General features: G+C 43.9%; 1 protein-coding gene across 6 annotated transcripts in view; it reads left to right on the plus strand.

The window, feature by feature from the left end:
- The window catches only part of MICAL3 (microtubule associated monooxygenase, calponin and LIM domain containing 3), a 191721-nt gene that overhangs the window by 81893 nt on the left and 85065 nt on the right, over window positions 1–24763 (plus strand). For 3 of the 6 annotated variants that reach the window (XM_077169552.1, XM_077169553.1, XM_077169548.1), the window contains 15 exons: window positions 273–374; window positions 1348–1503; window positions 3171–3271; window positions 5478–5735; window positions 6105–6220; window positions 7202–7328; window positions 8649–8745; window positions 10941–11088; window positions 13106–13302; window positions 14779–14891; window positions 14979–15041; window positions 15531–15704; window positions 17139–17222; window positions 20212–20307; window positions 22018–22074. In XM_077169552.1, the coding sequence (XP_077025667.1) occupies window positions 273–374; window positions 1348–1503; window positions 3171–3271; window positions 5478–5735; window positions 6105–6220; window positions 7202–7328; window positions 8649–8745; window positions 10941–11088; window positions 13106–13302; window positions 14779–14891; window positions 14979–15041; window positions 15531–15704; window positions 17139–17222; window positions 20212–20307; window positions 22018–22074 (1889 nt within the window). The remainder of the gene's footprint in view (window positions 1–272; window positions 375–1347; window positions 1504–3170; window positions 3272–5477; window positions 5736–6104; window positions 6221–7201; window positions 7329–8648; window positions 8746–10940; window positions 11089–13105; window positions 13303–14778; window positions 14892–14978; window positions 15042–15530; window positions 15705–17138; window positions 17223–20211; window positions 20308–22017; window positions 22075–24763) is intronic. The other 3 variants (XM_077169550.1, XM_077169551.1, XM_077169549.1) reach the window with 2 other exon arrangements.

The raw sequence follows: 24763 nt of genomic DNA on the forward strand, positions 1-24763 counted from the left end.
AAGGGGCTTCTCCATTTGTGCAGGTCTGGAGACCTTTGACCTAACATTTGACCTTACAGGCTCTCTGTCCATTATAGAAAATATAATCTATTGGGGAAAGTTCTCTGTAAGCCCTCTTCAAGGATTTTTTCTGTGGTTTGGGCCCCATGATTTCACACCTAGTGATGTTGGCTTGGGATTTTGGGGAGTCTGCATACCTAGGTATCTACAGTTAGTCTTGGGTGGGTGAATATGGTTTGGGTGATGGCCTTTATTGTGACTTTGGTCCACAGGGATAGGATGGCGCGCACTGGTGCACCCCAAAACCCATCCTGTATCCGAGTATGAATTTGAAGTGATCATCGGAGGGGATGGCCGTAGGAACACCTTGGAAGGTATTGGTCTGTTCTTTGCCAGCTTCAGAGCAGAAAGATGGGCAACTCTGCCCACCCCTGAGTGAGATTTTGTGCGCTCCAAGTCCACCCTGTTCCAATGAAGTGAACAGCCTCAGCTTTCCCTAGCCAGCTGCACCTGGGGCACTTTTGGGTGCTCAGCAGATAGGTAGCACTTTGAGAGGTTAGTGTTATAGTTTGCTAGCTTCCGGAATGCAACACACCAGAGACGGATTGGCTTTTAATAAAAGGGGATTTATTTTGTTGGTTCTTCAGAGGAAAGGCAGCTAACTTTCCACTGAGGTTCTTTCTTACGTGGAAGGCACAAGATGGTCTCTGCTGGTCTTCTCTCCAGGCCCCTGGGTTTGAACAACTTTCCCTGGGGTGACTTTCTGCATCTCCAAAGGCCTGGGCTGAGCTGCTAGTGCTGAGATGAGGAATGCCAAGCTGCTTGGCTGTGCAACATTGCACTCTCTCACTTAAGCACCAGCCAATTAAGTCAAATGTCACTCATTGCAGCAGACACGCCTCCTAGCTGACTGCAGATGTAATTAGCAACAGATGAGGTTCACGTACCATTGGCTTATGTCCACAGCAACAAGACTAGGTATGCTTACCTGGCCAAGTTGACAACTGAATCTAACTAACATAGTTAGTATGGCCAAGGTCACACTGAAGCATTTATAAGCAGGTTGCCTTTTTTTTTTTTAATGGAATCCCTTATACTGAGTAATGTTCTGCCCAGTCCAATTTCAAATTGTCCGTTAGAGTGTTGGAGGCTTTGACTTCTTTCCTGGACTGTTATATACTTCAGTAGGTAAACATCTTTTCAACTAGGGAGGGGCTGCCCTGAAATTTTCCCATCAATTTCCACCCTCCTTTCTCTAACATCTTATTCAGTCCCTCCCATTTGAAGTTATCCTCCTTCTTTTTTAGCCAGCTGTCGCCACCTCTGTGAAAATTTCTTTCCCTCCAGGATTTCGTCGGAAGGAATTTCGTGGCAAACTGGCCATTGCCATCACAGCAAATTTTATTAACCGGAACACGACTGCAGAAGCCAAAGTAGAAGAGATCAGTGGTGTCGCATTTATATTCAACCAAAAATTTTTCCAGGAACTAAGGGAAGCCACAGGTTAGTGTGGATGCCTACAAAAAAAAAATAATCATATAATTTTAAGCAATGTGTTATTCTTCTCAGGGATTGGGGAGTGGGATTGATACAGGGCATGTCCTTGGTGTCACTGCTGTGTTGTTTGCCTCTCAGTTCTTTCTTTACAGGCACCCCCCCACCCCCCATTCCCCCACCGCCACACACACACACACACACACACACACACACACACACACACAATTTCTTTCTTAGCATAATGCCTCCCACCATCACTTATCCTTTATCCTCATAAGGGTGACTGCACCACTCTGGGTGTTCTTTTTATCTTTGTGTTTTAATTTTAGATGTAGATTCTGCTTCTACCAATTGTTTCCCATCCCCTCACCACTATTCAGTGGTGCTAAATTATGGTGCTTTGATATGGTGAACTGTTGGTCGGAAGTTCTCTATTTGTTTTCTAAACATTTGAGTGTGGGTTGTATATGTGATGCTTCTGAAACACTTAATACTTCCATGTATGTTTCCTAAGAATAAGGATATTCACTAATGTAACCACCTTAATTAAAGTTTCAAGTTCAAGAAATTTAACATTGCTATATAATTTACAGACTATATTCTAATTTTCTTATTTGTCTTAATAAGGTCCTTTTGAGCCTTTTCTCCTCCATCATTAGATCCTGTCCAGGATCCCAAATTGTATTTAATTGTCATTGTCTCTTTACTTGCACTTTTTTTTTTTTAAGTTGTGGAAACATATTTACAACATAAACTTTCCCATCTCAACCAATTTCAAGCACACCATTCAGTGGGATTAATCAGATTCACAGTGTTGTGCTACACTCACCACCATCTGTTACCAGAACTTTCCCATTGCCCCAAAAAGAAACCCACTCCCATTGTGATTAACCCCCCATTCCCCCCGCCTCTTGCCCCTGGTAACCTTTGTTTTACTTTCTGTCTTTATGAGCTTGCATATTCTAGTCATTTCATAGAAGCAGAATCATACGCTGTCTGTGCCTTTGTGTCTGACTTACTTCACTCGACAAGATGTCTTCAAGGAGAGTCTGGCTTTAGATAACAGTATGTAGTTATCTTCCTGAGTTCCATTTTGGGCTTATGCTAGCTAGGAATAAGATTATCATTTGGTAGCTTTTGAATAGATTAATTTAGATATTTTGCTATAACAAAAATGTCACTCCATTCTCTGCTTTCTAAAACATTTCTTTCCATTGCATCTGATTTTTTTTTTAGATTAATTGAATTAAAATGTTGTAGTTCACCCTCTGCTTTCAGGTGTAAAGTTGTCTCTCCTCCAGCTTCCTTGATGCTTATGCGAGCAGTTTAACCAGATAACTAACCTAAACCGTTTTGCTAGAGGTTAGCCTGTTTTTTGCTGTTGTTCTTCCCATTCTTACACTTCTGCTTATGGTGGGTCATTGTTTTCAAGATTACATAGGATGTCAAGTAAACCCAGAGCAGTGCCCAGAGAAGCAGAACTACCCTTCTTGCTACGAACTATTTATGTATAGCAGTGAGAGGCTGGGAGCAGAAATCTTTTTTATTTCTCTTTTCCTACTAGGAGTTTTGTCTTCTGGTCTCTTTGGATCCATGTACAATCTTTCCAGCCACCCTAATGTACCGCCATCTCTGCCGACTCTTATATGCACATGTTTGTTTTCTGGTTGCAGGTATCGATTTGGAGAACATTGTCTATTACAAAGATGACACGCACTATTTCGTAATGACAGCCAAAAAGCAGAGTTTACTGGACAAAGGGGTGATACTGCATGTGAGCAATGGATTTCTTTCCAACTTTTTTCTAATGTTGTAAGGTTAATTTGATCATCAAGAGAAATCCTTTTATTGTCTGATGGGTTCTCTTGCAGGGAAGTGAAAGTGAGCACCTAATTTGTATCCTAGATACATGTTCTCATCTTTGGTATTTTTTAGTTGAATTTTTAAAAAACCTTTTATTATTGAAATATTCTAATGTAAACAGAGGTAGAATAGATAGTGTTATGAATCCCTACATGCCCATCGGTAGTATCAGCATATATTATTTCAATAGTATTTCAGTCTACTTCTCTCTCCTACCATTGGATTGTTTCAAAACAAGTCACAGATATCATTTCATGCATAAGTACTCAGTTTAATTTCAGGTGATTCATTTGGTGGTCATATATTGGTGAATTTTATATATGACAGATTATTGGTTGCTTGATACTGGTCTTTTGGGAGGGGGATAACAGAGGGAAGGGATTGACAGAAAAGTAGCGATTGGTATTTATAGGCGCCTGATCATGGTTCTGTTTTCACTATAGATACAGTTATCTGAGGTCCAGGGAGTACATTCTGGATCAGGACCTCTTCATGACATAGTTTAATGTCCATCCTTAACCAGGTCCAACTTGGCCTTTTTTCCAGGTGACTAATATATGCCGTTCCCTGAGATGATTATCTAAAATATAAAATCAGAATCACAGGGCAGATGGTTCCTTAAGGAGGGTTTTTTTTTTCAGTCTTTTTTCTGGTCTCCTTGGTCTGAGTGTGTCCTATAGTTAAGACGCTTAGTGTTAATTCTACTTCTCTGCAGTCCAGAGAATTACCATCCCCATGTGACGTGTGACAAGAAGGGTAAACTGGAGAAGGTGTCAGATGTATTGACCAGGCTCTGACAGTTTGCTCCAGAGACTGTTAGCTCATTTCAGGGAGTCCTTTGTCTTTGCAGGGTGATAGTGGATCAAGTCACTTCAGTGTGAATGACACTACTGTCTTATCTGAGGACAGAGTGGGGAGGGGCTGAGGGGCACAGGGCCACAGCGTAGTCTCCCTTCTGCCCTTGAGCCAGTGCCTACCCTGGTGTCTGCTTCTGAGCCCAGTGGTGGAAGAAGAAACAATACAGACCAGTTTATACAGACCCTTCTGCCAGAAGCATAAGCAAGATGTATTTGGTTGGGTGCTTTATAGAATTGGTTGGCTGATTGTTTGAGGCTGTTGTATTGCTGTTAGTGAGAAATAGCCACTGAATCAATTGGCATGCCTTGAGACCAAGTTAAGGCATCTGCCAGTATCTTAGGCAGATTGTGGTTGTCTGTTGAAATTACGTAGTAACATTCTAGAAATTCAAGACATGATTTTATTTCTTTCGATGGCAGGGACCATGCCTTCTCTTTATGCTACAGTACTGAACTCACCATGGATACTCAACTCAATGCTGAGCAAACGGTGTTTCTGTGACCCACTCAAGTGTTTGCATTTTGGCTTTTTACATCTTGTAGTGTTGCTGAAAGTACCATCAGGAGTCCTTGGAAACTTGAGGCCCTACTTTAGGAGAATAAAGACTTGGCTTCGGGTGCCATGAACCTCCAAAGCAGAGAAAGGGGGTTTTTGGTCCTTTATGTGAAAAGTCATTTCTCTCTCATCATTGCTTTTCTTTGTTGGTATTTCTGTAGAACCTTTCATAATCTTCTGTATTATTTTGAAAACCTCCTTCTATTTTCAGTATATTCCTTTGCAGCTCCTAGACTGCTGTTGCTACTCCCTCCATGTTTTTGTGGCACTAAAGCTTTCAGGTTCTCCCTTTGGGCCTGATGAGTTCTGTGACACTGAGTATTTGTGTGGTCCTCGTGGTCACAAGCCATTTGCTGCCTTGAAGAAAATAATTGCTGATAATAACACCAAATAAGAAACGCCTTTTCCGTTCACAAAGCACTTAAACAGGGTCTAAAGAAGAGGGAAATTGCTCCAAGTAAATGGAGAAGCCAGCAGTTGATCTTCAGGGGGCAAAGTCTGTGCTTTCTTAGAAATAGTCCCTCCTTGCCCCTTTTCTTTTTATTCATTTAAAGGACTTGATTTTGGAATGTCGGATCATTTGAGGTAAACAGGAAAGGCCATGAAACTGAATTATATTTTACACATGTAGTATGGTTCTGGATGAGCTCAGACATCCCTGCATGGGTTTTTCCAGCTTGAGCCTCTTCTCTCTCTGGAGACAGGACTATACCGACACAGAACTCTTGCTTTCCCGGGAGAATGTGGATCAAGAGGCTCTGCTCAGCTATGCCAGAGAGGCGGCAGACTTCTCCACCCAGCAGCAGCTGCCGTCTCTGGATTTTGCCATCAATCACTATGGGCAGCCTGACGTGGCCATGTTCGACTTCACTTGCATGTACGCCTCTGAGAACGCAGCCTTGGTGCGGGAACAGAATGGACACCAGTTACTGGTGGCCCTGGTAGGCGACAGCCTCCTTGAGGTGAGTACCAGGGATGACACCTCTTCCTGATGGAGCCTTGGTCTCTCTCAGGAATGTACCCAGACAGCTCAGGCTGTGAAGTGAGAGTGTGTATTACAGGCATTGTGGGCCACAGATAAACCCACAGGGTTTTACACCAAGGAACAGGAGCGAATCATAGCCTCAGTGTGGGCCCCAATGGCGGACAGGAGTCCTGCATTTTTGTGATGTGCACCTCTACTGATTTGTAAAGTAGGAAAGTCCCATATCTGAAGAGATGCTAAATACTATCCTCAGTAACAACCTCTTTATTTTGTTCTTAGTTTAGTTTCTCTCTTTAAAAGATAATCTATTTCAATTTCAATTCTTGCTTTTCTGTCTCCTTCTTAGCCTTTCTGGCCCATGGGAACAGGTATAGCCCGGGGCTTCCTAGCTGCTATGGACTCTGCCTGGATGGTACGGAGCTGGTCCCTAGGAACAAGTCCCTTGGAAGTGCTGGCGGAGAGGTAATGGGAAGCCACCCCGGGCCCCAGTGCAAGGACCTGGGGGTGAGGAGTGCTGTGCTCTTGAGGTAGAAAACAGGCTCTTCCTTCTTCTCTCTTTCTTTCTTAAATAAAGATGTTTCCATATATAAGAGAGGAAAAGTGAGATGTTAATTCATGAAATCATGGTGTATTAAAGATAATCTAATCTACCTGCTCTACTCCAAATTATTTTTGTAACTGACAAATGATATCTGAGTCTGTATTATGTGGAAGGGTGGTCTCTGCTTCCTTCAACAGTCAGTTGAACAGAGGTGAAATTGTTGAGCCCTCTTGCTCTGAAACCAGGAAGATGTGTGTGAATGAAGGCAGGGTGGTGGTGGGAAGCCCGTTGACAGAGAGGAGAAATTAAAAGAGATTTTGAATTCAGAGGAAAACGCCCAACTGCTTGTAAACGTTACTTCAACCCTGAAGCGTCAGATGTTTGGAAAATTTTTACAGATGATACTGATTCCTGATAATAAACTTATGCCAAGCAAGAACTAACTTACTGATAAAGAACTTATGCCTCGACCGGAAGAACTAGAGAAGTCAGGTCTCCGGCTGAAACCGAGAATTGTAATCTCATTTTATCCTTTTAAATCTGTTGCAGAAGACATTCTGGATAAATTTGTTAGCAAAATCTGTGATATTCTGAACAATTAAAGTTATTATTGACATACTTTAAAAACAAAGCAAAACAATATGTTAGAGTGAGGCATTTATTGTTTCCTGAAACACTGCCCTTGCTGTCCCCTCAGTCCCTTAAGCAGTCTAGGTCCTGTGGATTCACAGAGGGGTGGGTGTTGGAAGCAGCACCATTGTGGGATTTTAGGAAACTGGTCAAAGAGGAGAGTTTGTCATGGCCTTCAGAGAGTTTAGTGGGCTGTCACAAAACAGAAATACCATAAAAGAAGAGGGAGGTGTTTGTCATTGCTCTGAGTACATTTTCGACTGTCATTACAGGGAAAGCATTTACAGGTTGCTGCCTCAGACCACACCCGAGAATGTGAGTAAAAACTTCAGCCAATACAGCATCGACCCTGTCACCAGGTATCCCAATATTAACGTCAACTTCCTCCGACCAAGCCAGGTAAGCGCCATCTTGTCAGTCACCCACATTCAGACCTGTTTTCTGGACAGTTCAGACCTCCAATAAATTGAAGTATGTCTAAATAGTAATACCAAACATACACATGACACTTCTTTAGTAATCCACATGAATCTCTTTCAGAAGTGGTTGAGGTAGATAGAATTTTCCATCAACAGACTGAGCTGCTAAGGCAGAGAGCTGTTGTATGATTGGCAGATCAAACAGGACAAAAAATAGTGGAACCAGAACTGGGTTCCATGCCTCCTAACACAAATTGTAGGGGAATGGGGAAAAATGTACTTCTTCACTAGTCAAGAGACAGCGTTTCCATCTTGCCACCAATCACTTGTGACATGTTATTTAACTTTCTCTGAACCTCAGTTTCTTCACCTGGAAAATGAAGATAATGATCCCTGCCTACTCACAAGATCATTGTGGGGCCAAATGAAGCCATTCACTAGAAAGAACTTTGAAAGATAAAAACATCTCTCCAACTAAAAGATGCTATTATTGATGTTGGTCAACTTTTTGGTCCTACTGAGTTGTTTCTGAGACTTTCCAAAGCCTCATTTCCTGCACTGAAGAATGACATTTACAAGGCATAGTAATCCTTGAGAGCAGAATGGTATTTAGGAAACAGCCCATTAGATAAATTTTGGCTATGTCCCAGTGTAGTTATTGTTCACCTTCTACTTGAAGTTCACACCCTAGGCCTTCTGTATTTATGTGGGGTGAGTTCCTGAGGTATCCTTAAATCTGCAGTTCATGAGCAGCACTGATGTCCAACAGAGATTCTCAGAGGGACCCCACTGGCTGAGAAGCTAACTTTTGGCACAGCCTCATACAGTTCTTGGAGGGTTCAAGATCCATGGGACTCTTGCTATATCTTCCTAAACTGGAGCTACAAACATTGGAATGTGTTCAGGATAGTAGCTGAGCAATGCTAGAGTAGTCCTGCTGTCTCTTACTTAGAGCACAATGTTATCAGTGAGCTTCCACCTTCATTCATTGGGGCCTAATCAAGTTTCTTCCTCCTCAATAAAGAAATTTTGGTTTTTGTCTTCATCTTAGACCAAATCAAGATTTTTATGGTTTGTTGAGACAGGAGCTTTTTGTGGGAGTTAACCTTAGTGTGTATTTGTTTATATGTTGCCCCACCTTATTCCATAAAGGATTTAAAAAGTATCATCATAACTGCTGTCTCAACTTTGCCCAATCCACTCTCCTAGTCTTTTTGCCTCGATCATTCTATTCTTGGGTGGGAATTTGTTACCTGGTGTTTAATATTCCTTCTTTTCCACTTTTCTGACTTGCTACTAGGTGCGCCATTTATATGATACTGGAGAAATGAAAGACATTCATCTGGAAATGGAAAACCTGGTGAATTCCCGAACTACCCCAAAGTTGACTCGCAATGGTGAGTCCTGGCAGTGGCCTTTTGAAATGCAGACATCTTGTTCAGAGAAGCCTTTGTTCCTTCGCAGAACAGTTAACGTGGGCTGCACTCACTGAGGTGGGGATTCTCAGCCAGGGTGATTTTGCCCTTAGGTGTCCAGTGAGTAGGAGCCCAGGTTGCTCCTGAGCCTCCCACAATGTACAGGATAGCCACCTGCCCACACAAAGAGTTTTATCTGGCCAAAAATATCAGTTATGTCAAGGTTGAGAAATTTGCCTTAAGGTCCTGTGGGGGTGTCAAGATAAATCAGATATAGGTGCTGCCCTTGAAAGAGAGAGTCAGTGAGTCAGCTGAGGTTATGGAAAAGGCCTTATAGAGGAAATGTAGCATTTTAGCTGGTTCCTGAGACTTTGGTAGGATATGATGAGAGAGGTAAAGGTCATCCTGTATTTTGTGTGCCTTGAAAGATCCCTGAAGAATTTTTTTAAAGGAGCATGACCTGCGTCTTTCTGGTCAGCCAAGTGTAAGATGGATTGGAGAAGGGAAATGCCAGAAGCAGGGAGACTGGTTAGAAATGTGTCATAATACTTGGAGTTAAGTCTGGTGTTGATAGTGGGGATAGAGAAGGGAGAAGACAATAGAGTGTAGTGAAAGTCTGAGCTGGGGCCAGATGCAACTGGTGCCCACTCCAAGGTCTACCGTTTGTGAAGTGTGCAGCCTTGAACAACTTACTTAATATTTAAATTTCAGTTTCCTTGTTTATGAAATGGGGTAACAATACTTACTTACCACACAGTATGGTCATGAGGGTGTTAGAAGTGGGTGGAGCTTATTGTGATTCCTGGGGTAGACCAGGTGCTCAGAAATGTTGCTGTTGTTGTCATTGCCATGACTGATCATGTGAGAGGCAGTATTAAGGAACCAGACGTTGGCTGTTGATCACACTATGAGGTGAGATGGAGCTGGTTATGGGTGGTTCCGCCATCAGTCTGAACAAGGAAGTGGGAGCATGAGAGAGTTTGAGGAAAGAAGATTTGTTCCATTTGGACATTTTGAATTTGAAGTGCTATGAGAAATCCACCCCCCACCCCCTCGCCTGCCACCAAGTAGGTATGCTGACAATAGGCAGTTGGATACATGACCATCTCTCTCTCCACTAGAGTGTTACCTGGAAAGCAGAGAGTTGTACCTTTGATCACTGTTAATATTTCTAGAGCCTGGAACATTGAAGTTGCCCAATACATATCAGATGGATGAATTATACAGATTTGGGAAGCAGCTGAATAAAGTTAATTTCCAAAGTCAAGAGATTTCTGATCCTGGGACCAAGAGTGGTTTTCTGTGTAGTTGCAGAACACAATTTCACTGGGAGAGGCTGAAGGGAAGCAGGCCTTTCGTGATACGTGGTGTTTATCCTGTCATGTTCACAAATCACTAAATAACTTGGTACCCAGCTAAATGTTTTCAGCTGCCTTAAGTAAGGGAATTTGTTTAGATACAAACAGGAGTTTTTAGCAGTCTCTGAATAATCCATATCTTCTGAGGTGATTAAGAAAATCTGATTTTTATAAAGGCTGTTCAAGTTTCAGAAGATATCTCAATACTGAAAAACCTCCAAATATATTTGTTGCCTATTCAGTTTTTCAGAAGGTGGTAATTTATCGTTCAGGGAACCAAGCCAGGCCTAAGAGATGGTTCTAGTGTAGGATCTTCAGCCTTGCCAGTGTAACCCTCCAGTGTTTCTTCACTTGGCAAAGCGCTTCAGACCTTGGAACATGGGAGATCAGAGCTCTATTTGCTCCTGGGTTAATGTGCTGCCAGACAGAGGAGAGCCCCTCCTAACTAATCTTCCCAGGTTGCCAAGCAACTCTCCAGGGAAATCCTGGAACTCTTCCAGCATGGGGACATCTCAGTAAGTGGCGCTTTTCCATCTAGGTCAGACTCCAAGTGTGATGGGTCATTCTATTAGGGGGATGGACTTTGACCCCCAAGTCTGGGGAAATTGGTAGTTTCTCTTCTACCTAAAATTCCACTCCTTGATAGCAGTTGCATAACTTCTTCCTCCTTACTGTTTTCTTTTAAAAACCAGTGACAACCTTTTTGTCCCTACCTTTAGTCATTTCTCACACAGGATATGTGTACTACAAAGAAGATCCTACATCAAAGTTACTGGGTGGACCACACTTCCAATGATGTTTTTTTTTTTATTGTTTTAGAGTCTGTAGCTCGTTCAAGCAAACTGCTGGGTTGGTGCCAAAGACAGACAGATGGCTATGCAGGGGTTAGTGTGACAGATCTCACCATGTCTTGGAAAAGTGGCCTGGCTCTTTGTGCAATTATCCACAGATACCGCCCTGATCTGATGTAAGTTGCGACCAAAGTTTGTGTTTTATTTTATATTCCTCAGGGATCTCAGAGCACCCTGGCATCAAGTAGCCACATTTTGTGCTTGTTGCTAGAATGAGGTACATAGTAAGATGCTTTAAATGCCCAGAACTCATAAGGTCAAAAATGAGTTTTAACACCCACCTGGGCCTGTTAATTTTACACAAAGGAAAACTCTGTGCATTGGCCCTCACTTGAACTCTTCGTTTGGGCCAACTATCTCTCAAATGTTATTGGTCACGAGGGAGTCCTGGCTAGAATACGTGGCTGGCTCTGAGCAACTCTGTCACTACCAGCAAAACAAAAAACAATGAATACTTACCCGATTTATGATGGTTCACTGGTATTGTCTCTTTGTGTAGGACTTTCCTTTTCGCAAACATACTCTGGCAAGCCCATGAAACTGTAGACCCTCTGCTTATGTATACCAAAGCCATCTCTTCTTTTGGCTCTTCTCCCCTCACCTCTCCACAGACTTGGCACTCTAGGATGGCCCAGGCCAATGGCAGTTGACAAAACATGCTGCGATATCCCCCATAGGCACTCACTACCATGGAAGAAGCTAAACAAAAAGATTCAGAAACCACCCAAACATGTTGACATATTTTAGCTACCTGTCTGTTTTATCATTGAGTACACTTAGGGGCCCAAATTTCGTTTTTGTGTTTTGTTTTAATGACTGTGAAGGCAACCTAAAAGACATAATCCCTATTTATGTGATGGTCATAAGCTGGTGAGAGGCAAAGAGCTAGTGAAAACATTCTCCCTTCATGTGGGGATTAAGGTCTACCTGGGTAAAGATAGGTGACCTCCAGTGGAACTGCTCCTTAGCTCCACCAGAGGTTGGTAAAGGTAAGTGAAAGTGGGCTTATCCCTCCTCACCGCTACCACCAAAATAGGGGGGCAGGGGGAACACCTGGAGAAAGATTATGCTAAAGGGCACAGAGTGTTTTAAAAGATGGGGCAGCTGATTTGGTTCCATTCCAAACAGAAGGCACCGGACAAATGCATGAAGCAGCAGTAGCAGAAGAGAAGCTAGCTGCTGGAGTGGAGGGCTGAGTGTGGGCACAGAGAGGTATGCTGCTGTTAGAAGTAGTGGAAGGCTGCATGGAGAAGGTTTAGGGGAGTTAGTTACCTTGGAGCAGAACACAGAGCAGTGAGTACGTAATTAAGCATTGTTTAGACTACAGTGACTTCATTCAGGATAAGGTTGCCATCCTTTAATGGGCTTCCTTTACAGAGAAAAGGAATAAAAAAATCAACAGATGCTTTGAGGTCAGTTGGTTAATGCTAAAGAAGACCTGTCCAGTTCATCTGAAATCACTGAAGGAAGAATGCTCCCATCAGTTTTTACTCTGATTGAAGAGCGAGGAGCTTAAAACCCAGTAGGAAATACTAGTTAATCTAAATACTTGGGGAAAGTCAGGAAATTTAGCAATGGAAAATCTTTTGCTGAAGGTTTTGGAATTTCCCTAGGAGAAGAACACTGAGTAAGATTTACCAGAGCTGATTTAGTACAATAACAGCTTGTCACTTCCAAGGGATAAAGTGGCAGTAATCCCATGCCTTTATAAGCAGTCTGGTCCAGATAGGATTTTTATCATTTAACATTTGTTTAATGCCCACATACCACATCCATGGTGCAAGAGAATATATATCAAAGATAGCTCCTATTCTTGAGCTTATATTTTAGTCAGGAATTCATATTATTAGATAAATGAAGGTATTTTAAAATTTTGACTCTCTTATTTTCTTTACTTCTTGGGTAGATCTTTTAATAATTTCTTCTTATCGAAAAGAAATGCATTTCCTTAGTAAATGGAAGGAGAAAAAGAAGTGAGATAAAAACTAGGGTTGCTTTCAGCTTTCAGCGATGCACTGTACCCTGGATTTTAGCCACAGGGCCAAAAAAAGATGATGACTTCCTGATCATTTGTCTTTTCTGATTTGGAACAATCAACCCATCTTGGTACGTTTTTCTTATCCTATTTCTCAGAGACTTTGATTCTCTGGATGAGCAGAACGTGGAGAAGAATAACCAGCTGGCCTTTGATATTGCTGAGAAGGAGCTGGGCATTTCTCCCATCATGACAGGCAAAGAAATGGCCTCCGTGGGGGAGCCTGACAAGCTGTCCATGGTGATGTACCTGACACAGTTCTACGAGATGTTTAAGGACTCACTCCCCTCCAGCGGTAAGGGCCCTCCATCACCTGTTGCACTGTTGCCTGGCTTTTCTCTCTTCCCTTCCAGCTGTGTCCTTTTATCCATACCACCCGAAGCTAACCTCAGCCTTCTCTTTTAGGGGACATCTCTGGAACTTTGCTCCCTCATTTTTTCATTCTCTTATGTGTCCTCAACCACTTATTTTTTCCCACATCCTTCTCACTAAATCTTTTCCTTGACCCTACCACCTTCTTATACCCTTTCACTCAGTACCAGCCTTTTTGAAGAAGTGGTGCATGCCTGTGGCCTCCACCATCTCAACACCTGAACTTGGTAAGCTTTGAAACATGGCTTTTGCTTTAATTGCTCTACTCAAACTGTTTTCTTCGATCGGGAAGAATCCCCATATCTTACTCTCTTTTTATTCCTCATCTCTTGTGCACTTTACTGCATCATTTTGCACTGATGAACGATGTCCTTTTCCTTAAAACTCTGTCTTCCCCTTGGCTTCCAGGATCCTGTGCCATACTTGCCTCATTTTCCTTCTTTCTTACGTAACTGCTCCTTCTTTGGCTTCTCTGGCTTCTCCTACCTTTTAGTACTTTCTGAGTCCTTGGCCCTCAGCCTGATATTTTTGCCTGTGGAACGTGTGTAGCACAATACTTAAGACTGTGGACTCTGGTGCCCGACCTGGGTTTGCACCCCACCCCAGTACTTCTGCTTGCTTGACCTTAGGCAAGTTGCTAAATTCCTCCATGCCTTGGTTTCCCCATTTGTAAAAGAGGGATGATATATATCATTAAATTGAGATATGCTAAGAAGAATGTTTGGCAAATGGAAGCATTTAATAAATGTTTACTATTATCAGTTTCAGTTGTTAGTTTTAAAATAATTTTTTTTACCAACTCTCCTTTAGTATCCATACGGTTTGTGGGATTACTCTCCAGTGTCTTCTAGCCTCGGAACTGTCATAGACACTCATGGCTTTTTGCTAATTAGGTGTACAATTCTTCCACAACTGTAGCATTAATATGCCCAACCGTGGAGAGCCTTCCTTTGAGGGCATGTCTTCTTAGTGTGCAGCTCAGTGCCTGGTGTTTGCATCCATCAAAACCAATGACCCAACTTACACATCTGCTCTGCTTTTCTCCCTCTCTCTCCCAGCCCTGAGGTTTTTATCAGTAAGGTCAGGCTCCAGTACTGTGTTATAATTAACAATCACAGGCATTGTGATTGTTCCAATTTTTAAAAAGCAGAAGTGGGGTTTTGTAGTTAAAGTGTATTGGGAAGAAGAGAGTTTGCTTTGTGTTGATAGAAAAGAGAAGGCTCCACAACCAGACGAAAGTATTCATTTCCTTGGTAGAATTTCCTGCTCAATCCACATGCTTTTGTCAGAGGTGGTGTACCTTTAGAGCTTCCATGGTTCCGAACAGGAGAGTAGTATTGACCAGGACATTGCATCCCCCTAAAGGATGTCCTTGAACTCTCTTGGGCTTTGTTCACAGATGCCTTGGACCTGAATGCTGAGGAGAAGGGCATCCTGATAGCCAGCACCAAATCCCCCATCTCCTTCCTAAGCAAACTGGGCCAGACCATCTCTCGGAAGCGATCTCCTAAGGTAAACAGGAATCTTTCTACAGACCAGAGAGCTGAATGCAAAGTCTAGAGAGCAGAGTAATGCACTTTCCCTCTTCCCTCGGTACAGGATAAAAAGGAAAAGGACTTGGACAGTGCTGGAAAGAGGAGAAAGACCAGTCAGTCAGAAGAGGTGAGAATCATCTTAGATTTCCTAGAATGTTGATCCGCAATCAGTTTAGATCCTAATTCCTCCAGATTAGTATTGCTAGGTCTTTTCACATTCATCCTCAGCTTTACCAGAATACCCATGGGCAGATGTTTTTTCTGTGGGCTTTTGCCTTTGTTTGATTTTGCGGGGAGGATCCAAGAGAAAACACACACAGTCACAACCCTAGGACTTTTTTTCTCTTTCTAATCACACATTTGGCAAAGGACAATTTCTCTCTGGGACACAACACCACCAGCTAAACTCTGAGTGCCTTTTTATACTGCCCCATTCACCCACGTCTTGCTCACTCCATTGTGAAATTGGAACCTGGAAGATAGCTGTTAAACTCAAAGCAAAAATATCAGCCATGCTGGCAGGCACTGACTGCAGTTCCTCATGGGAAGAGCTCCTGTGGGGTGTAGGGGGTTTCCTATAATGGCGTCTGGTTCTTGGGTGGTTGGTGTTCACCAGGAGGAAGCTTCCCGGAGCTCCCGTGGAGAGAGACCCACGCTGGTGAGCACACTGACTGACAGGAGGATGGATGCTGCCATTGGAAACCAGAACAAAGTCAAGCACATGGCGACCCAGCTGCTGGCCAAGTTTGAAGAGAACGCACCCCCGCAGTCCACCAGCATACGCAGACAGGTAAAGCCCATGTCATAGCTAGCCTGTCGGGATTCACTCTGGTCATACAGGGTAGAGGGATCCTGTTTAGAGGATTCACAGACTCAGGACTGGCACTTGCTTTTCCCCTCATCTGAGCATCTTTATCTGTGTATATGTGTATAAATTCACATGCATATGTACATATTTAAATGATAAAAGAAGTATGTCCTTATTGAGGAAAATGCTAAAAAGTATGATAAAGAGAATCAGACCACCCATAATTCCATTAATATTTTGCTATATTCTGGTCTTTTTTCACTGTATTCTTGTTTTCATAATTGAGATCATTCTTAAAATATACTTTTCTCTTCGGCTCTTTTCATTTAGCTTTAGGCATATACTCACATTGTTCCAAACTATTACAGTCATATGAAATGTGTATGTACCATGGTTTTTTTTTACTATTCTTCCAAGTTGGATGTTGGCATTGTTTCTAGCCTTTTCTTATAAAGGGCAGTGGTAAATGTTCCCGTATAGAGCTTTCTCATGTGCATGTTTTACTTTAGTTTCCTGGGACATTCCTTGGTCATAGCATGTGAGCATATTAAAGATCGTTCTGGGACCCTAAGTCGCACTCCCCTAAAGCATGTGGTGAGTGCTAGACAGGAGCCTGTGAACTGAGGTGTGTGTTAGGTCTTGTTTCTGGCCTGTTCATCTGATAGTAAGATTCTTACATGAGCTAGAGCTGGGCCTTTGTGATTCACACTGCAAGTTTCTTATAAAACTCCCTGAGGGAGCACCTGGAGTCCAAGAAGCCCCTTCCCTTAATTCTTTTTCTCTTCTCCAACTTGTCCTTCCTCATCAGCTTGTGCCTGTGGACCAGGAGGGTGGGAATGACTTTGCTTGGAGTCTGGCCTTAATCAGCTTCTCTTCACATCTAGTCTTCGCTGATTGGTCCTTGTGCTCCAGTTTTTTCATGTTGTGGCTCACACAGAAAATGATAATATTTGCTAACCAAAGTTTGAGGTTACCCAGAGGCTCTGGTAGCCCAAGGACCTGGTTCACCTTGGGAAGGCAGAGGGGACCAGGTCTCCAGCCCTGGAATGCTGTCCATAAGAGGAAGGATGCCCCTAAGAGAAGCTTGTTTTTCTCATCTGGCTGGAAAGATTAGTCATCTAGGCTCAGAGAACATTGAGCTTGGAAAAAGGATCACAGCTTCCACTTTCCTGTTATGTGAGCTTTGTTTCTTTTGTGGTTTTTTTTTTTTTTTAATTTGCTTTTGTTTTTTTGAGGGGAGTGTTATTTTTTTCCTTTGTAAGTAGACTTCCTAAGAATTAATTCTGCCTTGTCTTCAGTTCAAAAATATGCTTGTCTTCCCTGAGCACCCTTTTTGTGTCTTCTCCCACTTAATGTCTTTTATTTTGTTTTGTCTCCATGTCCCGCCCCCACCCATACCTGACCTGTGTGTCACAGCCGACCCAAGAGCGTGGGGTCAGCCAGCCATCCTGCCGCCTGCCTGAGCAGGGTCGTCCTGCCCCCATCCCCCAGTGGAAACAGGTAAAGGAACTGCCCAGGGGTCAGGATGGGTGCTGCCTCCCAGGCCTTCCCACTCCGTTCTCTCTGCACTTCAAAACCCTAGCTCTTTAGGACATCTCTGTGCTCTTCAGAGGAATGATTCTGAGAAAACAGTTTGCATGGCTTAAGTCTTTGGGATTTGAGAAATTCCAAGTTAAAGGAGCAGACTGTTAATTTTTGTGGTAGTGAAACTACCTAGAGTTGTGTGGCAAGTTGTTAAGGCCCCTTAGCCTTTGGGGTTTTGCTGTTGTAACTTTTGTCCCAAGTTGATTTTTTTGCATAGCTTGTCTCCTTGTGACCTTTGGAGGGAGAGTCCTAGATTCCTTGGGCCTGAGAAGGGGGGCCTTAGAGCCTTCCACATTAAATAGGGAAATAAGGTAATAGTCTTGAGTTAGGAATTTTGTTTGTTTCAAACTCTGAACAAAGGTTGTTCATAAGCATTTTCCTGGTGCTTTGTTCACATTTAAAATATCATTTTGAAAACTTTTCTCCAAAATTTGAGGAAAGTCTTCTAACAAAGTGATTATCCAAAGTGCAGTATAAATGAGGACAGAAAGAAAAGAGAGATAATGTCACCTGATTTATAATAGGAATCTTTCAGAGGGCTTGGAGGCCATTCCTGGGCCTTCTCCCATACTGCTATTGACCAGGCCCCTGCCCCACTGAGGAACCCGGAATAACCATCTCGTTTCTGGTTTCATTGAGGGCGGTAAAGATTCTGAGAGGTCTGAGGAGCTGGCCTTGACTTCATCCGCTCCTCCCGCAGTTGGCCTCACCAGCTTCTCGGTGCTGGAGGGAGAGCCATTGCTAGGTGCGGGGTGATTGGGTTTTATTTAAATTACATCCAGAGCAAATTGAGTCTTCTAAAAAAGCAATCCATTGGAGATTTACTTGTTTTATTTTCTTACCTTTTTTTGCTGTGAAGTCTAAGGTGGAAGGTATGATTTAAAAGGCAATCTTTAGTTGAGCATCTGTTGCAGGGCAAATAAACTCAAAACTATATTCTCCAAATTCTAGATTCTTTTAAGCTGCATGAAGATCCTCCAAGCCAGGAGAAGAAAAGGGGGAGAGAGGTGAAGTGGGTGGTGTTTGCCTGTGCAGCTGTGGACAGGCTTTCTGAGACGTCCCCAAGGCAGGAAATATGGCCTGAGAGGCCTGGTTAAGCTACATCCTGGTGAAAACTGGCCCATCGGCTTGTAGCCTGACTGAGCAATACTCACTGGCATTGAGAGGTTGATTCTATGGAGTTACTTGTGCTTCTCCTGTTTATGAGGTCTCTGGTGGCCTCCAGCCTTGTGCTGCTGAATGTTGTCAGTCTGGACCACTGGTCGTCAAGGAATTTCTGGTCACAGACCATAAAGAGAAGACTGGTAGGCTGTTGGGGCAGCAGAGTAGAGCCATTAATATCAAACATAGGTTCTATGGAATGGATATCAAGGGTTGGAAAGAGCTGCTGGATTGATTCTGTGCTCAGACTTGATAAATGAGAAACCATGAGTAGTGAAAAGCCTCTTTAATCCTTAAGTGCTTCAGGTTATATAGAGTTAGGAATTGACTTCCCTGTGAAGGAAGTGTTCTTATGTCCTTGTGAAATGTGTAATATTCACACATGATTGTTTTTCCAACATCACATCAGGAATGGTGTCATGAATCTTGCTTGGTCCTTATCTCCTGAACGATATAATCTGGGAGCACAATGCCAGATGTTTTAAAAAAACAGGACAGAGGAACCCCAGGAGTACCCTGGATACCCTCTGCTTCTGACTGCATGTGAGTGGTAGCCTCTCCTTGTCTCCCTTGAGGAATGGGACTAGTGCTGACTGACAGTGTCTCCTCCAGACTCACTTTGGGTTTCTCTTGAAGTGCTTCAGGCCGAGCAGGAGGGTGTAGCAGGCCCAGCAGGGATGGCTGAGCTGGCACAAGGACCCGTTTCAGCTGACGTCACAGCAGGAAAGAGGGGAAATGAATAACAACTTAGCCTCAGCCAGGCAGTAACTTCTGTTTCTTTCAAGTGTAGACACCCTGGCTCTTCCCTCCCGTTTCCTTTGGCCTTTTGATCTCAGAAATGCAGCCTTCAGGCAAACTATATACGTGAACCTGCTTGGGTTTGGCAGCAGATTGTCCTGTGAGGTTTGTGACGGTGGAACTCCTGCCTCGGGCCACACAATTTCCAGAAACCCCCACCCCTACCCCCAACCCCCAGGCTGTGTGCAACACCCCACACAGTCCGACTGAGCAGAGGGGAATGAAGAATTCCCCTGGAAGTGATCAGGGAGGCCTAGAAGTATATGATTGCTTCTTAAGTGCCAGGGATTCTCTGAATCATAGACAGCTGGGTGCCCAAGGGAACACAATAGAGGAGCAAAGTGAGGGGAAGCCACAGGCCTGCTACCCTGGTATTCAGTCAGTGAGCTCTACCTAATTATATATCCTGTTTCCTGCACTTTCTTGTGTTCCTTGATGGTTTTCCAAACCCTATGGGCAAGTGACAGGCTGCAAACAGGAAAGCAGTGGCAGGAGCTTGTCGTAGATGGGCTCTGAAGGCAAGTTCCCTGTGCTCTGATGGGGATCCCTACAGTGAAGTCTCCAAGAGCTTCCATGACCTCCATTGACTGTGGTCATGTGTGCCCTTTCTCTTTTCTCATAAGCAAGCCAGTTTCTTCTGTCCCCCAACCAACTTCCTGAGCAAACCAGCAAAAAAGGATGTACCCTCAATCCCTGACCCTTAAAAAGTACTGCTCTGTGAGTTCCGATCGCACCTCAGCAGCACAAATTGCCCCTGGGATCTGTACCTAAGAGAGAATGCAGGTGTGGCACAGGATTGCCGGAGGCTGGGAGGAGCACCTCTCAAACCGCACAGGGAAATGCTGAGGGGAGGGGGCAAGCACCGGGCCTCCAGTCCTTCTGGAACTAGGCTCCGGTTCCCATTTTCACCAATGTTCTCTTCTGTTTGTGTCTGTTGGTGCAAAAGCGACGGGGAAAGGAGCGTTCTCGGACCTGCCCAAAAAAAGTGATCACACTCTCTCCTTCCCCCGCCCCACTCCCCTGGCGGGTGCGCAGCCAACAGGTGATGTCTTCTGCATGCTCCATCATCCTGTCTCTGTCTCCCTGCCTGCCTGCGTAGGTGGCTAGAGTAGAGACCAAGATTCCCTTTTCAATGCCTTGAAAAAATAGAAAGGCAATTTGTGGAAACCATTCATGGCAGAAGCAACCTTTACTGCCTCAGACGAGTAACTCCTGACTGGACCTCAGGCCAGCACATGATACCACTAAGCCTGAGGTGTTTAACTCGTGCCCTGTGGTGGGGGTATCACTTATGCAGATACCCACTCTGTCACAGATCTGAGGCCAAAATCTCTGGAGATCAATTCATTTTGACATAACCCCATTTAGGGCAGTCTTTTTTTTGGAGATAGGGTTAAAATGGGCATTTGGGAGCTTTTTGTAAGTCTTTCCTGCAGGAGTGTGGTTCCTTCTGATTCTGGGGCCCAGCCTCTTGCTTATTCAACTTTTCTCAACACACATTCATTCCACTCACACTCCAGAGGGCCATTCCAGCCTGCTTCATGCATAGTAAACCATCGTCAGGGTTGAGGAGTACAGAAAGCATACATCTGGGGCAGGCACACCTTGTATAAAGTGTATTTCTGGGGTGGTTTTATTGATCTCTGTGGTGTATCTCTTTAAAATAAAATCGCAAAAATACGGAAAGATATTTTCTCAACTAAAGTGGCTAATTTAAAAGGTGATCCCTAATAAGGGGTCTGATTTTTAAAGGCCCAACCTGTGTTCCCAGGTCTAGGCACTGAGCCCTGAGTGGCTCGGCAAGTGCCTAAGGCCTTGTCTCTGTGAAAACATTCATGCTTAGGAGCATATTCTATGTTCCAGGTAGTGCTCCCAGGCGCTTTCTGGGTGTTAGCTCCGTTAATTCTCATGAGAATTCCATGAGGCAGGTAAAATATGAGCCCCGTTTTGCAGAGGAGGAGACTGAGGCACAGATCAGAGAAGCCAGGACATCTGTCCAAGGTTGCCTAGTAAGTCACAGGGGCAGGAACCAAATCTGGGTGGTATGCCAGGGCCTGAGCTCTGCACACTGGATGAGTTCACCACATCAGGAGCCGTGGATCAGCTTTTCTGTGGCTGTGAGGGGAAACCTCAGGTATCCAAAGAATGACCGGTGTGGCCCTCCTCCTGCCCTGACCATGGGGCAGGTGGTATGCTCATGGAGTTCCATACCTCTAGTGGATAGATTCTGACCCACCTCCTGAATAGGCCTCCAGTTTAGTCCACTCTTCCCTTAAATAAATTATGCTCTGATTCCGTGTTCCCATTCAGGGACCACTCCCCATCTGGAAGTTTCCTCTGGATTATTGGAATGGTTGTTTATTCTAGCCAATTTCTTGCCCCTTTCCATCTTAATAACTTGTGGAAAGCTTCACTGTTCTAACCTGCCTCTCCTTTTCACCCTTCCATGTAACACCTCTGCTCTTAGGCCATGTGTGAAAAAATAGGTTTATTCCACCTTCATACTAACTGTACTTCTTATTAATATATACAGCTGACCTCATTCACGGTGGGCAGAATGGCTACACAAAAAGCTGTCCCTGGTCATGGGATTCTCTAGTTGGGCTTGTGTTTATTTGGGATGGGGTAGGGAGCGGTCTGGGAAGATGTGTGGAAATGAACTGAATTCTCAGCACTGAATTTCCCACTGCCACTTAGGTAGTCCACATAGAGCCTTTGGATGGTGCTGAAGTTTCTACTTTGTTGTCTACAGACATACAGGGATCTTGATGCTGTCAGCCGAGGCAAGCAGAATTCCCACCATGAGAGGGTAAAAGATAACAGAGCATGAACCCATCACCTGTGATGCTGAGGGCAAGACAGATGGGGCAGGCTGGAGGGAGTGGGGTAGAGGAGGGGCCTCCTGCACGCTCCTATCGCCTGGCCAAGAGCCTAAATTCTCTTTGCTAACAGTGTTGGTCCCTGCCAAGAGTTCTCACAGCAGAGTGCTCAGCCCCCACATCTGGAGCACACGCTCATCCTGAGTGCTTATGGTGCTGTAAAGGGCCCAAACAACTTTCCCACCCCAACATCACACAACTTTTACCCCAAAAATATGTTCCAGTGGAGGACTAGCAATTGACTACCAGGGGTGGGTTCTTTGGGAAACAAGGAACATTTGTTTGGCTTTTTTGGGGGGGTGGGGGTAGGGGGGACATTCATGGATCTTGAAGTAGAAATACCCAGAGAGCAAAATCTTTCACCATTGTGAGGATTTTCCAAGTGGAAAGAGGATGGAAAGGAAGGAATGTGACAGTGAGATGAGAGTATGTGATTAAAAGCTTTAGGTAGTCTTTTCTGAAACACTGAGGGGGTTGCTGATGGCACCTGGCTATCAATAATTTTATGAATGGCACAGTTGCCTGATTGAAGACTGCTGGTTTGGGGGGACTTTGTTGCTACTCTGGAAGAAGCTGCCTGGGTGGGTACACTGCAGCTGGAGTGAAGAACATTCTGTTAAATGCCTTGCATAGCCCCTTTCCCTTTATTCTCACCTCCCCTTTTGCCTTTGATCTCTGAAAAATGTACCTATGGCCAACCAAGCAGGAACCAAGGTTACTTCTCGGTTACATGAAGAAGCTAGTCACAGCACTGTCCTCCTCGCCTGCTTTTCTTCTCTACCACACACAAGAGGCAGGTGGTTGGTGCATTCCAGGTGCCAGGTTAAGGCAAAGAGAGCCGCAGTCTAAGCAGAGGAGGGAGCATCCTTCTCCCACCTCTGCTCCACTTCACTTGCTTGTTGTGCTACCTTCTCCCAGCTTCTTACTTCCCTCTTCCCGGACTACTTTCCCCTAAAGGTGGAGCATCAGGCATTCTCATTGGGCAGGGCAGGGTCTACATTGGGGAAATGCATGGTTAGTGAGATGGTGATGGTTTTTAACAAAGCAATGCTGAAAAGAACAGAGGAGCCCTGTGGAATGAAAGGAGAGATGTGGTGGGGAGACATGATTAAAAGCCTGGGGCTGCAGTGCCGAGGGGAACAGGTGGAGTCCAGCTCAGAAGACAGAGAATGCAGTAAGAGCTTTCACCTACCTTCTCCCATTGAGGGAACCGGAGGGCTCTAAGATGCACAGCTCACCTCTTGAGGACGACTCTGGCCTGCTTTTTTTTTTTTCAGAACAAAACTTTTATTTATTTTATAAAAATAAAATCCAGATATTTGGCATCATAAAGACTGAACAGTAACATTTCCTTTTCTTTTCTTACTAAATTTTAAAAAATATTTTTATTGAGAAATCTTCACACATGTACATTCTATACATGGTGTACAATCAGTGGCTCACAATGTCATCAGATAGTTGTGTATTCATCACCATGATTATTTTTTTTAGAACAGTTGCATCACTCAAGAAAAAGAAATAAAAAGAAAAAACTCATACATACCATACTCCTTACCCCTCCCTCTCATTGACCACTAGTATTTCCATTTACCCAATTTATTTTACCCTTTGCCCCCCCCATTATTTATTAATTTTTTACCCATATTTTTTTACTCATCTGTCCATACCCTGGATAAAAGGAGCATCAGACACAAGGTTTTCACAATCCCACAGTCACATTGTAAACATTATTATCTATATACAATCATCTTTAAGAATCTAGGTTACTAGAACACAGCTCAACAGTTTCAGGTACTTCCCTCTAGCCATTCCAATACACTGTAAACTGAAAAGGGATATCTATATAATACATAAGAATGACCTCTAGGAAAACCTCTCAACTCTGTTTAAAATCTCTCAGCCACTGAAATGTTATTTTGCCTCATTTTCTCTTACCAATTTTGGTCAAGAAGGCTTTCTCAATCCCATGATGCCAGGTCCTGGCTCATCCTAGGAGTTCTACCCCACGTTGCCAGGCAGATTTACACCTCTGGGAGTCATGTCTCACATAGGAGGGAGGGCAGTAAGTTCACCTCCCTCACATAGGAGGGAGGGCAGTGAGTTGGCTTAGAGAGAGAGGCCATATCCGAGGAACAAAAGAGGTTCTCTAAGGAAGACTCTTAGGCCTAATTTTAAGTAGGTTTAGCCTGTCCTTTGCAGGAATAAGTTTCATAGGAGTGAACTCCAAGATCAAGAGCTCAACCTATTGAATTAATTGTCCCCACTGCTTGTGAGAATATCCGAAATTCTCCAAATGGGGAAGTCCTCCTTTCTCCCTGTTTTCCCCAAGGGGACTTTGCAAATACGTCTTTATTCACTATCACAGTTTCTCTGGGACTTATCTGGGCATTACAGTAACCTGGACAAATCAACAAAATCTTGTACCCTATTCAAGATTCCATGTACTAATGATGTTCAGCTAAACTGATCTGGCCTGCTTTTGCCTACCTGCTGCGTGTAGTGTTTGCAGAGGGTTTGGGGTTTCGAGTCTTTTCTCCTAATCATTGCTTGCAACTTGGCTGGCTCCTTGGCAGACAGTGCTTCTGTGAGCATGAGCAAGTAAAGGAAGAGACACCACAT

This window comes from Tamandua tetradactyla, chromosome 7 (assembly GCF_023851605.1).
Source record: "Tamandua tetradactyla isolate mTamTet1 chromosome 7, mTamTet1.pri, whole genome shotgun sequence".
Taxonomy (NCBI): domain Eukaryota; kingdom Metazoa; phylum Chordata; class Mammalia; order Pilosa; family Myrmecophagidae; genus Tamandua; species Tamandua tetradactyla.